We start from the raw sequence: 18,021 nt of genomic DNA on the forward strand, positions 1-18,021 counted from the left end.
TCGCTGTCAGAAAGTGTACCTTTAATTAATACGATATTCTACAAATAGAACTTTTGTCAGTCATGAGTCAAACCTCAACATCCTTTAATGGACATTCAGCATTTAAACAACGTCATAGCATTAGAATAATGAAGATTAGTCATTCATAAATTGATTTAAATAATTGAATTCAATTTTATCCCGGAATATTAAAGAACTGGAAATTTTTTATGATCTCAGAATCCGGAAAGTACTCAAATCTGATCAATGATTGTCAAGTGACTACTTTCTGCTTATAATTGAAGAGTTTTGGATAAATATTCCATGAAGTAAACAATGGAAAATAGGTGAAAATCTGAAAAAGTGCTGAAAATTTGGTGAAAATCTGAAAAATGCTGAAAATTTGCTTCCAAAATTGAATAAAAACAGTAATGTTTCTGCTTAGTTCCTAAGCCCTTTATTGCAAAAATTAATAAATTACAAAAAACTTTTTTGTTTTAAAACTAAGTTTAATTAAACTTGATTACAATAATAGTTTTGTTAGTTTCTTAATAAATCTATAAAAATTCTTGTACATGTGTTTTTTGATATTAGGTTTCATTAAAATTAACAATTTGTTGTCAAATTTGACATGATTAAAACTATCCTTTCACCAAAAAACATAAAAAAAACTTTTACAAAACATTTTTAAACAAATTATTTTGAATTGAAATTTCTTAAAAACAATTAAAGAGTATGAGAATTAAATTATAATGATCAAAATACATAGATTACAATGTCCATAGATTAATAAGAAGAGCTATTGTTTAATTATTATGGAAAATAAGCTTAAAACAATTTTTTTCTTCTTCCTTTCTATCCAAAAATATTTTTAAAAGTTTAAAAAATACATTTTAACAAATCAGCAGGCTTAATTCGACTTTCAATGAATGAAAATTGAAAAAACGTGCCTGAATTGTTTGCTTTGATAAAACTTTGAAATTCCTCATATTTATTTTGGTACCGATTTAATAAAATTATGGTGAATTGCAGAGTTTTGTACAACTTTTTATTCAATTTAATAAAATCAAAATTGGAAGGTCCATAGATTTTTTGGGTACGGGTTGATGGGAAAAAAATTTATGAACTTTCTACTTTACTGAACATGTGCCTTAGTAGTCAGAAAATGAGCACTCTATTATTAAACTCGTCAGTTCAAAACAAAAGCCAACCCTATCACTATTATGCTTACTTAGGCACATATTTCAAATTCTGATTTTATAAAATTTAATTTAATTTTAATTTTCATGACTTCAAAATTGCGCAATTTGGAAAATTTTCTTTTTGAAATCACAAAATTACATTGACTTGACTTAGTTCTATTTATTTTATTTATTCGAAAAATGCTTAAATCATAAAATTATCGCTACTGATAATAAGAATGTAGTTTAATTAACACAAAAAATTATAAATTTTGTAAACAATCACCGACTTTTTATGATATTTAAATCTAAGTGCTCTCTTTAAAAATTGCTTAAATTTCAAAATTTGAATTTTGATAGCTTTTTAATTTTAAATTTCAGTTCAAAAATTTGAATTTATTGCAATTTAAATTGAAAAAATGAATTTTGAATTTTAATTACTTTTTTATTTTAATTCAAAAATTTGAATTTATAACAATATTTAAAATTCTTTTTTCAATTTAAATTTTGATAACTTTTCATTTTAAATCAATTTTTTTGAATTTAAAAATTTAAATTGAAAAAAGAAATTACAAATTTTAAGTTTATTTTAAATTTTGAAAATTAAATTTAAATTTGAAATTCTCTAAAAAAGCTTTTAACTTTAAAAACCTGTATCGAGAGTACTTAGACCAAAACTAGTCTTGATTGAAGCAATTTTCTGATTTTTTTTAAATGAATTTTATTGAAATAATATTAAAAATTAATAATGAATAAATCCTTATTTGCATGCAGTATAAAAGCTTATACAATAATATTCTTTCAATTACAAATTAATTTGTTCATAGAACTTACTTTGATAAAAATATATCATAGATATATGGGACAAAATATTACCGATACGTTTCGATACACATTCTATATCGCCATCGGGTCGTGTTTCATTTCCTTAATATTATTTTATCGTCTGTCAATGTTGATCGAGTGAGCGCACGGGGCACAAACGAGTTTTTTTTATTTCTTCTTCGTCTTTATCCAAAAAACTAGCAAAAGTTTTGGACGAAAACAATATTAATAATAATATATTGAAAAAAAAAAAAAAATATTCTCGTGCGTATCCGCATTCTAGAGACCAACATAAGAGTTCGACGATAAAAAAAGAAGGAATACAAGAGAAACACTTGCGAATGTGGCGAAAAATAAATGGCCGTCTACTAAGCTCGGTAACTTTAAACAATATTAAGAACCGTCTGATTCTCTTATTGCTCTCGTTGCTTTATATTCTGGATGTTATTGTTCATTTACTTGAAAAATTCATCTTTCATTTACGTTGAAAGTTTTGTGAATTTTTCACTTTTTTTGAATATTTTTTTTTTCGTTGAGAAATTACCTTCTCAAGAACGACAGTAATAATAATAATTATGCATGTACGGGGGGGAGGTTACGATTATAAAAAAGATAAAAATACGACAAAACCTAACGACTAATTATCGACAATGACATCATACTAATGCCGTTTGACGATCGCTATATAATTAGTTGTTAAACAATACACGTCTAATTTCTTGCATGAGAAATAGAAGAGATGAATATAAAAATACATGTGTGAAAGATCATGGAATCTAACATTGTCTTAGCGACAAAAATATTTGAACTTAATAAAGAAATATCAATAATCTCAATCATTCAATCACGCGCGCACATATGCTTAAAACTTAACATGGAATGTAGTGTGAGAGAAATTAAATTAAATTTAAAATCTTAGTAAACTAATTGGCAACATTGCAAAAAATAAAAATATTGGAATGGAATAAAAAATGAAAATTGAATAAATTATAAAGAATATGGATGGCAAAATTGGTAAACTAAACGTTGCGATCGCTCTGTTTTCTTCATGATACCTTTTTTGTAATATTGTCGAATTGATCGTGAAAGTTTATCGTAATTCATGGCTGGACGATTTTTTCTTGTACCCCAAAGACGAGCGACCCTAACTGAATCCTCAATCTTGAAAATACCTTTATATCTGTCCAACCAACGGATTGCCGTTCCATGTGTTTGTGGTGATGCCAATAATTCCTTTAAGAATTGCCATAAATGTATGTGGGATGATTGAGTACCGCTGCCTTTCTTTTGTAAGTGTGTATGATGTTTCTTTGGCGTCTTTGCCGGTTTTGTTGTTGGTGTTTTTACAGCTGGAGTTTCTACGATGTCGACATCTGATTTATTTACTGGCGATGACTGCATGTCAATCTCCATTCCAATTTCTGAGTCATCATCTAGATCAATTGAAAGTATTTCATTGTTAGTTTAGTGTATATCAAATAATAAGCATTAAATCAAGCAAAACATACCATCGCTAGCATCAGAATCGTCATTCAACATCTGGTTCCAAATTGACGTTTGTGATAATGAATTACTCATTGTTGGTACAGCTGATGATGTGCCAGCAACTGACGTCAATGAATTACTGTTATCGTTTGCTGATATGTCAACATATGCTGCCTTCCAAATTTCAAGTTGCGCATGCAATATACTTCCAATCTAAATATATGTATAACAATCATGTTAATTTGTTATCAGCGTTAAATTAATTTTATTTGATAAATATGACGCATTGCCAAAATAAACTTACTTGGGGTGCACGTTTGATAAATTCCTCGTCACTTAACATTGCCAACATTTGTCCATTTTCTGGAAAAAGTATTTCACACTTTGGTAATGATTCCAATTTAAACTGCTTGATTGTTGAGTTAATCCACAATTGAACTTGTGATTCTGTCCATTCATGTGGATTTGGTGAGATTTTCAATGCATTGCACGTAGCTTGGACCTCCTGTTTGGCATGTTGAAGTGCGAGCGATATGACGGGCTCAATGTCGCCGCGTTGACTTAATCCACCGAAAAGATTCTCCAGCGGGAGTGGTTTGAGGTTATGTTTACGTTGAAATGTTGTATCTTGTAAGAATCCACGAAGAACTTGATGATCTTGTTGTGGCTTCTGATCACGATTCTCCAAATAATAATTGATATCGATGAAGCTTTCACCGGTTGATGGGCTTAAAGCCGTTTGGTAAGAATCGTCAAACTGCTCAATTTTGAAGTTTTCACAATGATGGATGCTCTGTGGAGAAGGAACACCATTTGAATCTGGTGGTGATGGTGGTAAATTAATATGATTCTCCTGCTTAATGACTTGATCAAATGTTGGACAAGGAGATGGTGAACTGTAGATAGTTGTTGCGGGACTGATTGGTGATATTAATGATGTCGAGTTTAAATAATATGATTGTTGATTCCAATCAAGCGGATCTTCTTGCTTTAATTGAGTGATTGGCGTGGGGTATGCGGGTGACTGATAACTATTATTGTTATCAATTTCAATTGACAATGCTAGATTATTTCTTTCGGCATCTGATGACAAATTAATATCGTCAAGTTTTAATTGCTGATAGTTATCAAATTGATGATAATCACTACCAAGAAGTGACAAATCAAAATTATCAATGCCGTATGTTGATGATGTTGGATCGACAAGAAGTGAATTCAAGTCGTATATCGTTTGTTGTTGATACAAACTAATGTTGTTCTGTGACTATTGTTGTTGAAAATATGCAAATAAAAAGGAATAAAAATATTTTTTTTGATTAGAATTTACTATCGTGAGTAAAAAATAAAGTTACAATCGTACACCGACCACACACACTGTTTGTCACATCAAAAAAGATATTGTTACTATTATTGGTAAGTTATGGCCGACAAAAAGAAGAAATACCGAAAACTAATCCTCACAAAAATGTCACTATATTATATTGTGATAAGCTTTATAGACTTTTCAGTATAAACAGAATTATTATTGTTCCGTCTCGAAAATGTATTTAGAATTTTAAAAAAGACACTTCTATGCTGCTCAAAACAACATTTAGATCTGAACTTAATTTTCTTAAAAAAATATATATGAAAATGTGCGAAGACACAGAAATAAAAAAACTAAAACGTTTGCAAAAGACAAACGAGCTCTATGCGAAGTAAGAGAGCGAACAAGATCGTCGTCTCGATTTGAAAAACGAGAAAAAGAATGTTGATGAGGCGCGGAGTAGTGTAAAGTTTTTAAAATTCTAGTTATGACTTAATCTGACTTTATTGCCAATATAAAATATACACAAGCCACGAAATAGTAATTTTTATTTTAATTCTCACTCTCTTTATATGTACGTTTTTGTTATGTCTAGCGATTTTATGCTGTCTTGTCTCCCCCACAGTAAATATACTTTTGATTAGAAAATTCTCAATGCACTATGGGCCAGAAATGAATTTTTTTTCTAAAAATTATTTTCTTGGCTTTTTTGATAGTGTCTATTTTGTTCTATATAACGGTAGTCAAAAAAAATTTCAAGTCGTTACCTTGTGGGAGATATGGCATTTTGAAGTTAGTAAGTCGACTATTTTCATGTATCATTAAAATTGATCTCACCGATTACTGTATTGATGAATCTTTTTGAAACTTTTTTTGTTTATTAGCTTAATATAGGTCCTTAATTTTGAGATATAAAAAAATTTCTCAAGCATCAGAAAATTATGTGAAAAACTTGATTTTTCTTGAAAACCACGTGGTCACAATACTTCCGTTTGTCTAGCTCATTCCTAGTGGAATTTTATATTCTTAATTGTTCTTTATATTAAAGATAATATAATAATCTCCAACTTTTGTGAACATATTGTATAGTTTTGTCCAAGTCCTGATAGTGAAAAAATAGCTTTTTCCCAAAAAAACTTCAATTTTTCGACAAAAATCGTTCTAGCGCTTCAGGGCTATAGATGGTAGTGGAATTTTATTTCGGATTTTGAAAGCTCTCTGTTACTACTATAAAACAAAGCAATAAAACAAGAGTGCGTTCTCTTGGCAAAAGGCACTTTTTTGGCTCTGAAAGTCACATGTCACGCACTCCTCATATAGAAAAAAATTCATAAAAATTTTAGATCTTATTAAAATTTACTATTTATAGTCTAGATTGATAGATCTATTCAATACGCATATTTTGAGTATAAATATGTCATGGTTTGGTCCAGTTTTATGGGCAAAATTTCAAAATTTCGATTTTTACTAAAATTTTTGAGAAAAAAATAACTTTTTTCTCGAACTCAATGAAACTTGTTCAAATTTTTTTTAAAAGCTGTATTTTTATGTGTATAACAACTTTTGTTCAGCAACTTCTCATAAATATTTGATTTTTGGCCTGAAATTTTGAAAAAACTTAAAAATACCCTAATTTTTGGGTATTTTTTGAACAAATCTTACGAAATCTTATCAAGTATCAATTTTTAACAAGAGATTATTGACTAACTTTATATTTTCGAGGATGATCTTTCATTTTCCGATGAGAAACTCATAGGTTTTCATATAAAAATCTTCTAAAAAATGACTTTAAGTAGTTCGAGCAAGGAGATCAAAATTTTCAAATTCACTTTTCCATAGCTAAAACTATTCAGATGACTTTAAAACTTTCTGAATTCATTTATTATTGAAGAATTAACTGATTTATTACTAGTTTTGGTAGTAATAACAGCTATTCCATTAGATTTTAGTGACTAAACAATCGAAAATTTCCAAAAAATTTAGGATCGTGTAAATCACGATTTTTGTTAGTTTTAATTATTAATTTGTTTATATTTAGTGTCTGTTATCAATCTGGTTGTGCCAAAAGTTATTAAAATGTAAAAATGTTAAAACAAAACCAAGATTTAGTGATCATAAAAAACTCAAAATGAATCAATTGTTCAATCATGCTTTTTAATGCTTTTTGAAGAATTCTTGTGGCTACACTTTTATGGAACTAGAGCAAAATTTAGTCAAAAATGATCTTAAAAAAGAAATTTGAGAATTGCAGTGCATCTTGAGTAGAACTAAGATTGTCAGATTAAAAAAAATTATTTGGTACGTTTAAATTGCTAAAATCACTAAAATCTGATGGAATAGCTGTTATTACTACCAAAACTAGTAATAAATCAGTTAATTCTTCAATAATAAATGAATTCAGAAAGTTTTAAAGTCATCTGAACAGTTTTAGCTATGGAAAAGTGAATTTGAAAATTTTGATCTCCTTGCTCAAACTACTTAAAGTCATTTTTTAGAAGATTTTTATATGAAAACCTATGAGTTTCTCATCGGAAAATGAAAGATCATCCTCGAAAATATAATGTTAGTCAATAATCTCTTGTTAAAAATTGATACTTGATAAGATTTCGTAAGATTTGTTCAAAAAATACCCAAAAATTAGGGTATTTTTAAGTTTTTTCGAAATTTCAGGCTTGAAATCAAATATTTATGAAAAGTTGCTGAACAAAAGTTATTATACACATAAATATACAGCTTTTAAAAAAATTTGAACAAGTTTCATTGAGTTTGATAAAAAAAGTTATTTTTTTCTCAAAATTTTAGTGAAAATCGAAATTTTGAAATTTTGCCCATAAAACTGGACCAAACCATAACATATTTATACTCAAAATATGCGTATTGAATAGATATATCAATCTAGACTATAAATAGTAAATTTTAATAAGATCTAAAATTTTTATGAATTTTTTTCTATATGAGGAGTGCGTGACATGTGACTTTCGGAGCCAAAAAGTGCCTTTTGCCAAGAGAACGCACTCTTGTTTTATTGCTTTGTTTTATAGTAGTAACAGAGAGCTTTCAAAATCCGAAATAAAATTCCACTACCATCTATAGCCCTGAAGCGCTAGAACGATTTTTGTCGAAAAATTGAAGATTTTTTTGGAAAAAGCTATTTTTTCACTATCAGGACTTGGACAAAACTATACAATATGTTCACAAAAGTTGGAGATTATTATATTATCTTTAATATAAAGAACAATTAAGAATATAAAATTCCACTAGGAATGAGCTAGACAAACGGAAGTATTGTGACCACGTGGTTTTCAAGAAAAATCAAGTTTTTCACATAATAATCCGATACCTGGGAAAATTTTTTATATCTCAAAATTAAGTATCTATATTAAGCTAATAAACAAAAAAAGTTTCAAAAAGATTCATCAATACAGTAATCGGTGAGATCAATTTTAATGATACATGAAAATAGTCGACTTACTAACTTCAAAATGCCATATCTCCCACAAGGTAACGACTTGAAATTTTTTTGACTACCGTTATATAGAACAAAATAGACACTATCAAAAAAGCCAAGAAAATAATTTTTAGAAAAAAATTCATTTCTGGCCCATAGTGCAATGTTTCCTTTATATTCAGTTATTGCTCGCACTTGACTCATTCATTCTCAATTCATATTACGAGTAAACTTTTTGAATGCTAATCATTTCTTTGCAGGCAAAATAAGAAATGTGACTAACTTATTCGATTAGCAACAATTCATTAATTGTTCTAACGAGTGAATCCAATCAGACACTATGGCCATTAAACTTTAATCTTTAATTTCAATTTGGGATTTACCCAAAAAGAATTACAGAGATCAATCAGCACAATGAAAATTTCATTAAAATCGATTATGTATTCGGATCAAGTACGCCTTCATTTTAATTCTTATTAAAAGATGTACAATTTATTATTTGAAAGAGACTAGCTGTATGTTTTACAAGTTGTTAACAATTTTTTGAATTAAATGATTTGCAAATTCTGATGTTTTCAATCGTGTGACGACAATGCCTGCGAAATTTGCAAATTCGTTGGGAATTCCAGATGATTTGACACTGTATCATGCTATAAATAATAGTTGATAGCTAGTAGATCGTGATTTAATGTTTAATTAAAGTTAAAATTGATGACTTTTTTTATGAATTGAAAAAATGTGATTTTTTTAACGAAAAAAATGTGATTTTTAACGAAAAATTTAAATTTATAAAATCAGTTAAATTTTAAATCAAAATTGACGGTTAATAACTTTTAAAAACCTACAACGAAATGTCAACACAAAATTCCATCGTCAATTAACATTAATCAGCAACGCTACATTAATCTGACATTAAACACTTGAAAATCATTTTTTTGATGTCAAGCATCGCGTCTCATTCTGGTCATTGCATCGGACAAATATTGAATCACATCTCGATGTATCAACTCTCACTTTTATTCATCGATCAAAGTTCGATTCTCCCCATACACAGGACAAATATCACAATCCATTGACATTTATTTGTATAAAAATTTATTTATTTTTGGCATGTGAAAGATATTTACACACGACCGAGAGCTTTTTTTGGGTAACTTTCTATCTTCAGTCAAGTTTTAAAACAATAAAAGTTTCAATTTACCCATTTATAAGTTCTGAATTAGAATAAAGACTTTACATGATCCAAAAGTCAAGCGTTTAATTTATTCCGAGCAATAAAAAATGGCAACGATACAATTCTGGATGAAAAGAAAAAGGCGAGGTAGAACGTGATGTAAAATTGTTTTTTTGCATGCACACGAGCTGATGTTTAAGGCAATAAGTAAAGACAGCAAGTATAATTAATTTACATAAAAATAAGTAGCAGAAACTGATTTAACAAAAAAAAACTTAAAATTCCAATTTACTACTTAAGTTGAGTCCATGCACAATACAATTAAAATGGAAATGAATATAATAAAAAGAGAGAAATCTAGTTGTACGGTCGCCATTGCCAATAAAATTGTTGATACCAGCGCATTTTTAAACATGGCAATAAATTTGTCTGTTTACAAACATTTTCACTGACTGGCATATCCAGAAAGTTTTTTTTTCTCAAGGTTGTTTCTTAATCTCGAAGGCTTTAGAATCTGGTTTGATGTTCTAGTTGCATTTTTGAGGTTAGGTATGCAAATTTGCATATTCTTCCAGATTTGCGAGTATTTTAAGCTTTTCGGCCTTTCTAATTTTGTCTTTGTATATATTTCTATACTTTGAACCGTTGATATCGCAAATTGAATCAAGGTAGTCCAATAAATGCAGCAATATTCCAGTTTCCTTCATTGTTCTGTCATATTCAAGGAGAAATTCTTCCAAACTAGTTTTTAATTAGATCAACAATCGATTCTAGATCTAAATTGAAATTAATAAGCTTATGATCACCACACCCAACCTATCCAGCTGTCCAGTCAATAAGAATAACTACAAGTCACATTAAATGTTAAGCAAAAAAATGTGCTAAAAAGATTTCAATAAGGTAAGGAGTGTATAATATGCTTTACATATTACTGTATGTGCTTTAAATGTATAAATGTTATGGGTAGGCAAAAATGAAAACGATATTTAAATTAAATATCTACAAAAAAAGAGAAAAAACAACACGAAGTCAATAGTAGATATAATCCAGGGATGAAATCTTGATTTTTCATCAGCTCAGACAGGCACAGACATGAAAAATGTGAAGCAAAAGCACCGTAGATGGAAATTTTCGCTTGTTATTCTGATGTGCCCGAAGATATACAAATACATTTGAATATGCAGAAAAAAGAGTAATAATAATCGAAATATATAGTCATAATCAACTTCAAGGCTGTCAGGTTTTTTTCCAGTTTCATACAACTTCTTCTTCTTCTTCTTCTTCATGTCTCAACATTTATAAAAGGTAGTAATTTAATATTCTCACTCTTTATATGTATATATGTATATATCTACCCTTCTCTCTCTCTTCCATCCCGAGATCAACTCTTAGCTTTTTTTGTTTACTAAAGAAGTTTATTGAATTTTTTCGCTACAGATTGCTTTGTAGTTTGAGTTAATTGTATTTAATTTAGATTTTTGAAAGCGTTTGTTTCGGTATTTGAATAGGCATGGGAATGTTATGCTGACTATTATGTCAATAAATTGATATTTTAGCTTAGATTGTCGCTTTTGATAAATTATTGAATAATTTTATGTAAAAATGTTCAAATTACGTACGTATTTTGAATATTACGTACGTATTTTGAATGCTACGTACGTATTTTCAACATTTATACATTTTTGAACATTGTATTCATATTTTAGGTCAAATTCTACATTTTAAACAAATTACAAGTTTTATTTAGCAAATTAATTAGAAACTGCATTTATCTTTTCGTTCTGATCATCATTACTAGCTAAGCAAGCTTCTCTATCACCTATTTAATTACTCTTAAACATATTTTACAAAGCTATTACCATTACAAGCTACACTTTAAATCATTAAGCATTGAAGTCTTTCTACCGCTCAAACAAGTATATGCTAGTATCATGTTTAAACATGATGATGAAAATATATATGTAGCAAATTCCAAAACAACCAACTAATTTTCTAAAAAAGACAATAAATCGACACGTCTAATGTAGTCAAGCGAGTTACATTAACTAATAAACTTTCATTTGATATGATTTTTGTACTGTGATCAATGATCGATCAGTATTTAGAGCAATGGCATTGTCTTATCATCAATATTATTTAGATGAATATTCAAATATTTTTATTATTTTACAATAATCTCAATTATTATGAGAATGTTACTTATTTGTAATAGCTTGTTTGAATATTCAAAAAGATCCAGAATTAATATTCTGATGAAAAAAAAGCTTAATATCAGCAATTAATTATCGTTTTCTTGGAAGAGATGTGGAAGCAAACAATGAGAGAATAGATCTTGATAAAGAATATTATAAATATCAGAATTGTGCTAATTTATATTGAAAACTGATCAAAGTCTGGAGACTATCGAGATTCAGGCAGAAATAATCAAATTTTTCATCATTTTGTTTTGCTTTTTTGTGTTATTTTGTTTTTCATTTATCGCCAATATATCGCCATCTGCTGTTATTAATATTACAGTCAGCCATAACCCAAGGTATGCGCATATAATATATTTTTTTATTTTATTTATATCTTAAGTATATAGCCAAACCACACTGACGACAGCAGAAAAGTGAAATTTCACATTTCTCCTTCTTCTCTTCCATTCGCACACTTGAAGGCCTTTTCATTTCTTTGAAAAAAATGAACAACACGGCAGCGACGGCGACGACCGACCGACCACGACAACAGATAATAAAATAAAAATGGTCAAGCGATTGTGAAATGATCGATTTCATCCAAAGATGAAATTTAAATATGTGCAAGTCAGCAAAATTAAGCGAAATAAAGATGGTCGTGGATGGAGACAATCAGTAACAACAGAGTTAAGAATTGTCATCTCAAACTCACTTGATACATTGTTTCGCTCGTGTAAATGCTAGCATAGTTGATGGCTGACGTCATTGCTTCCAACTATAAGATTTTTCTCATTCACTTGCTATTTGCCATATATTAAGCATCTACAGAGAGTTTCGTGTGTTAGCTCTAGAGTTGTGGGGACAATTGTAAACTGATGACTTATGCAACTTGTCAACATTCAGTTTTCGATTTCTGTTGGCATTTTATTATTTGCAATACTTTGCTTTAATTTACATGGAAAAATATATAGGAATAAGGAATATGAATCATTTAGCCTTCGGAAATTTTCCTTTCTTTAAGCATACAGTAGCATTACACAACTTATAAATAAAACCTATAGCTCTTGTTTTTTTGACCAATATTTTCATGGCAGGTATTGTTATATGATCAGTTTGGGGAAGTTATTCAATTTTTATGTGCATTGACTTTGATATTATGCTTTTGTGGATGGTGAAATACATTTTTTGGTTTGATAACAGAACTAAGTCGAATTGGAATGCAAAATGGACATTATGGACTAAAATTGATCAATTATTGATTATAACGGTCTTAGCAGTTTTGAAATTTCTACATTTTTTGAATCTAGTACTTTTATTTAAAGCAAAGCTTTTTCTAGATATTTTCAGATATTCTGTCCAAATTAAGAACAATTTCTTTGTGTTGGCTGCTGCAATATGTCAAGTACCTTTGTATTCATACTTTAATCAAGTTGTGGATTAAGTTTTTATGTTTTAAAAGCATTTTATTCAGATTTTACAAATTTAGACTAGATTTTAAAGTATTGCTGTAGAAATTCTGAGCAAAATTTGAAATATCGTTGACTTTAAAAACTTTCAAAACAGTTACAATATCAAAACAAATCCAAACTATTCCAAGAAATGCGCTCCTCGCCAAGTTCAAAATTAATAAAAATTTACATGTATCTGTTACGTGCGTTGTTAAATCGATTTCTGCTGTTGGTTGTTAAAAAAGCGAAATGAAATGGAATGGATAAACATAAATGTATTGAGGAGAGAAGACAGGCTACAGCAGTAAGCAAGCAAGAAAACGATGAACGAAGAACTTTTAATGGAAAAGATCATTGTATAGGTATTAAAAACCTTTTTGTATATTGAATCTCAGTAGAAAGTGAATTGCATCATGATTTAGCGCTAAACATGATATTACAAGAAAATATTTCTTATTGTTATAAGTCTATGAGTCAAGAAGTTTAACATTTCGTGATGTTTGCGACTCGGGGTTTTTCCCTATATGTTGCCTCACATCAAGTTAATAACTTTTTTCTTACTTCATTGCCTTTTCTGGCCCATTTTCAGAAGCTTCAATTGCATAACTTTGCATGATAAATTCACTCTAATGGTCAATTAGCGTGCAATTGACGTTATTTCAACTCATAATCAGCATACATTTACAGCAATAATAAATATTATGAATGAATTTGAAATCGAATTGCCAATTTTTTTTTTTGTGTATTTTTAATTAACGGAGAACAATGATTTTGCTCTGCGATCATCGCGAATGACGTCAATAAGATAATTTAGTGTGTGAAATACGATAAAAAAAAGTTATTGCAGGGAGAATCAGTATTTGTGCTAGATATGTTGACTTTATTAATTAGACAGTTTTTCTTGGGGTTTTTGGGAATTTTGAGGTTAGAATTTTTGTTTTTGAGGTTATGTTTTTGATTTTTTGGGGATTTAGGATCAAAATTGTGAATTTTATGGTCATTAGATTACGAAAGTGAATCCATGAGTAACATACCAGAAATTAGAATTTATAGTAAACATAACCTCAAAAATTTTAAAAATTAACCTCAAATTAAGTCAAAAGCCTCAATTTCAGCAAATCACGTGCTGATCCATATTTCTAGTAGGTTCATGCTAATCATAATCAACACTAATCTCCGAAAAAGTGGCCTGACAATTTCTTATCTCTATGAAAGCAATAAATATAAGCGTCTATGAATCTCATGTCCCCCCTATCGATTCCTCCACTCGGGTTATCAAAATCCAAATTACTGTGACATCATAATGCTCGGTATATGTACAGTCTACTGATAAGAAGAAAGTGATATTCCTAATTTTACTCGCGAGACTGCCTCGCTTTATGTTTATTGATTCGTATGGCCCATAAAAATTAAGTTCATAGATTGACGAAAATCAGCTCAGCAATACCGTCCAATGAGCTTGCATATTTAATTTATTTTTGTGTACATAATAATGATAATGAATTCAGCAGAATGTGCTACCTCTCGTTTTGCATCGAAGACATTTTTTTGCCTACATGTTTCTGAATGATCTTTGAACTCATTAAGTGGCTACTACATGTATATGAACATGCTTGTTTTTCAAAATATTTATATAAATTGAGTTCAGTAAGGCCCTTGAGTGAGATTTGGGTAGAAATTGAGTTTAAATCGGAATTTTCTGTTTTTAATCCGACGGATTAGTGTTAATGGAAGTGGGTTGTTGATAGAGACAGTGTAGCACTTGGTAATGGCTATTGACAAAGGGCAGTCTATGATAGAGCCAGGTTTAGATGTCAAATGAAAGCAGCCATGGATAATAGCTGATCTGAATGTTTAGCAAAACAAGAGTTACTTTAACCCATCGGATTAAATTTAATCCATCAGATTTAACTAAGTCCTTGCAGAAAAAGTGGAAGTTACAAGATTGGTTCCAAAGTTTCATCAGAAATAAACAAAACACAATTCTTTTCTGTGTTTGTTAATTAAGTGACTCGAAAAAAAATTGAACGAATAAAATTAGCATAAATTAATATGATTTATAATCCCTATAATATCATCTAAAAGCAGTTAAAATCTCTCGAAGAAGCAGAAAGCCCACACGATCGTTTTTTTCGTGTATATATGTATAATATCCCCAACTGTGGCATTAGTGGAGAGTGAAACACAAAAATATTCAGCAACAGCAAAACTTTTTTGTGTATTTAGAATAATATTGTGACGATTGAGCAATTTATTACGAGCTTTGTGGCGACATGACAGGTTTATCTAGATTTCTTGATCTTTAATACATTTCAAACAACTTCTTTTCATATTCTATTTGAAATAAATATTAATATTCTCCTTGCTTTGTCATCCATGCAAAATGGAAATTATTAATTCTAGTTAGAAGTGGAAAGAAACTTAACGGAGCTTTTTTTGCGTTCCTAGAATTTGCAATGCAAGACCCTTGTGATGATTTTGGACGGAATATATCTTAAGTTTGCAGGTTTTTGAGGTTTTTGGATATTAGATGATACGAATACCTAAGTTGACATACATGGAAATGGCTTTGAAATGGCTACATGGTAAGCGTCCTCGATATTAATATCAAGACTTCTCAGTCTCGATTTCGAGATTTGTCGAGTTAGATACTTCGAAGAATTCCTTTGGATTCTCATCAATTTGTATTGGACAAAGCCTTGAATGATTCATGATATATTGCTAAAGATATTGATTGTTTTTATCATAAGTAAGCTCATTTAGGTGAGCATGCTCATTGTCTGTTTAAGTATTTGACTATTTTTTTGAATTTTTTGGATATTTTAAAACATCCAGTGAAGAATTATGTTCGGTATTTCAATTTGTTGACAAATAACTTTCATATTTTGTAAAATATTGTATATGGATGTGACAAAATCATGCTTTTCAGTGTAATTAAAGATGGTGACGCATTTTAAATTTCCTGAAAAAGTTGAAAGATCCAGAAAACCTTGAAAGTTTGAAAATTTTTGATTGTTTTGTTAAAATTAGCAAAATTTAGACAATCTTTTGAACTGGATCTTTATTATTGGTTAATAATTATTTTATTCTTTATCATTTAGTTAATTTAATCTTAAAATACTTTGAAATTTAATCAAAATTTATAAAAAGTTCTAATCTAACCAAATTTATCTAAAATTCAAACATCCAGAAAAGATTTTCATCAAATTTCAATTTTCAACAAAAATATCCATAACTTGAATAACTGGATGTTTATTTTTGCAATAAAAACCAGCTAATCTCTTTGTTTATTCAAAAAATAAAAGGCTTAAGTTGCAAAATGAAAGAAATAACAAAATATTAAAAACAACGCAATTTGTACTCAAGGGAGCATTTCTAGGCATGATCGTTGTCACATCATATACTATGTACATGCACCTGTGTACATATTTAATGTTAATTATAAGCAGAAAAAAAGCCTAAAGCAATTTACTTACCAACTCTTTGAATGCTGATGACGAGAACATTTTTTTACAATATTTGATTTTCAAATTATTATTCTTAAGTTCCAATATGTGAGAGGAAGAACAAAAACTCTTTTTTATATTGTGTATAGTGTGTGATGTTTGTATATTAATAAGAATTCTTCATAAAGCCTCTCCTCTATGTGTACTTTTTGTTTTGTGGTCACCTTAACTTTTCTTTTCTGTTATTTGAGATTCTTTTATATATATTATGTATGTACACTCAACTATATGATGAAATAAATACACTTTTCTTCTCAAAAAAACGATTCGAGAGACAAAGAAGTAAAAAAAAACTTGAAGATCTCAGCTATAACTTGATTTCAAACACAATGAAGAGATTTTCGAATCTGTACTATTCATTTACTACCACTCGAAAAACTTTCTTGATGATGAAAATTTCCTCTTTTCATTAAGTTTTTCACGGGAAAATTTTACACTATTTTCATTAAATTTTCCTCTTTTAAAGTTTAAATTTTTCACTTTTTAAATTCTTTTAAATTCCTTATTTTTTGTTGAATTTTTAATTTATTTTGCGAGATTTCTTTTATAAGCTGTTCTCTCAACGACTTTCGAATTGCAAATAACACACAGCAAGTTTCTCGATGCTGAAAATGTTGAGCGAGCTACAAAAAAACACTTTTTACGCACACAAATGAGCTTGCTGTATATACGATGAACGACGAATCAAATGAAATGTAAGTTAAAAGCATACTTTTAAGGCATGATATAATGGAAACAGCTTTAAAGTTACATTCGTTTCTAGGAATTTTAACTTATTTATTTTTGCATAATTTAAGAGTTTTTTACTTAAAAGTTAAGCAATGCGAAATTCCAGCATCAGTCATTCTGCCAATTTGCAAAGTCAGTCAGCAACTTTCTTAAGAAACAAGCCGAACACTAAGATAAATCTCATATAAACATGAAGGACGACAATCTCGATACATTTTTTTATATTAAAAGCTGTAGAACTTGTTTTTTTTTTTCAAAACGATATTAATTGAATTCGTCAAAATATATATATGCACAATGTCGCAAAAAGGTGGATGACTAATGCGCATTTTCGTGACTAGCAATTTTAATATTTGCTAATTTAATTTGCATCTTTAGTTTTGATAGAAGATCGTGGAAATTAACCGTTATTTTTTTGAAAATTCAAATTTTATTTGAACTAAAATGAGATGAAGTTGAAGATTTCTGAACGTTTTATGTGAAGAATATTTCAGAGGTCGAAGTTGGTGAAGTGAAGTCGATATGACTTCGCTTCACTTCGCTAAAATTTCGATCGGTTTCAAGTCAGCTCGAGTGAACACGAAAAAAACGTGTTCACTTTAACCGAGGCGAAACCGAATCCGTTTTTTCGTGTTCACTTTAGTCGATGCGAAACCGAATTGATTTTTTCGTGTTCACTTTAGTCGATGCGAAACCGAATTGATTTTTTTGACTTCACTTTAGTCGACTCGAAACCGAGTCGATTCAAGTGAAGTGAAGTGAA

The 18,021-nt window shown here is 29.2% G+C and overlaps 1 protein-coding gene across 1 annotated transcript; it reads right to left on the reverse strand.

The window, feature by feature from the left end:
• Nucleotides 1-1,784: 1,784 nt before the first annotated feature.
• On the reverse strand, nt 1,785-17,107 carry Ets98B (DNA-binding protein Ets98B). Its single transcript, XM_070634544.1, has 4 exons — nt 16,500-17,107; nt 3,775-4,734; nt 3,494-3,683; nt 1,785-3,418 (listed from the first exon to the last, which is right to left on the reverse strand). Exons 1-4 carry the CDS (start codon nt 16,527-16,529, stop codon nt 2,973-2,975), a joined length of 1,626 nt encoding a protein of 541 aa, XP_070490645.1. The 5' UTR covers nt 16,530-17,107; the 3' UTR covers nt 1,785-2,972.
• Between the last annotated feature and the right edge of the window lie 914 nt (nt 17,108-18,021).

The sequence above is a fragment of the Chironomus tepperi genome, unplaced genomic scaffold, assembly GCF_022539635.2.
Source record: "Chironomus tepperi strain 1889 unplaced genomic scaffold, CSIRO-AGI_Ctep_v1 contig_9, whole genome shotgun sequence".
In the NCBI taxonomy this organism is placed as follows: domain Eukaryota; kingdom Metazoa; phylum Arthropoda; class Insecta; order Diptera; family Chironomidae; genus Chironomus; species Chironomus tepperi.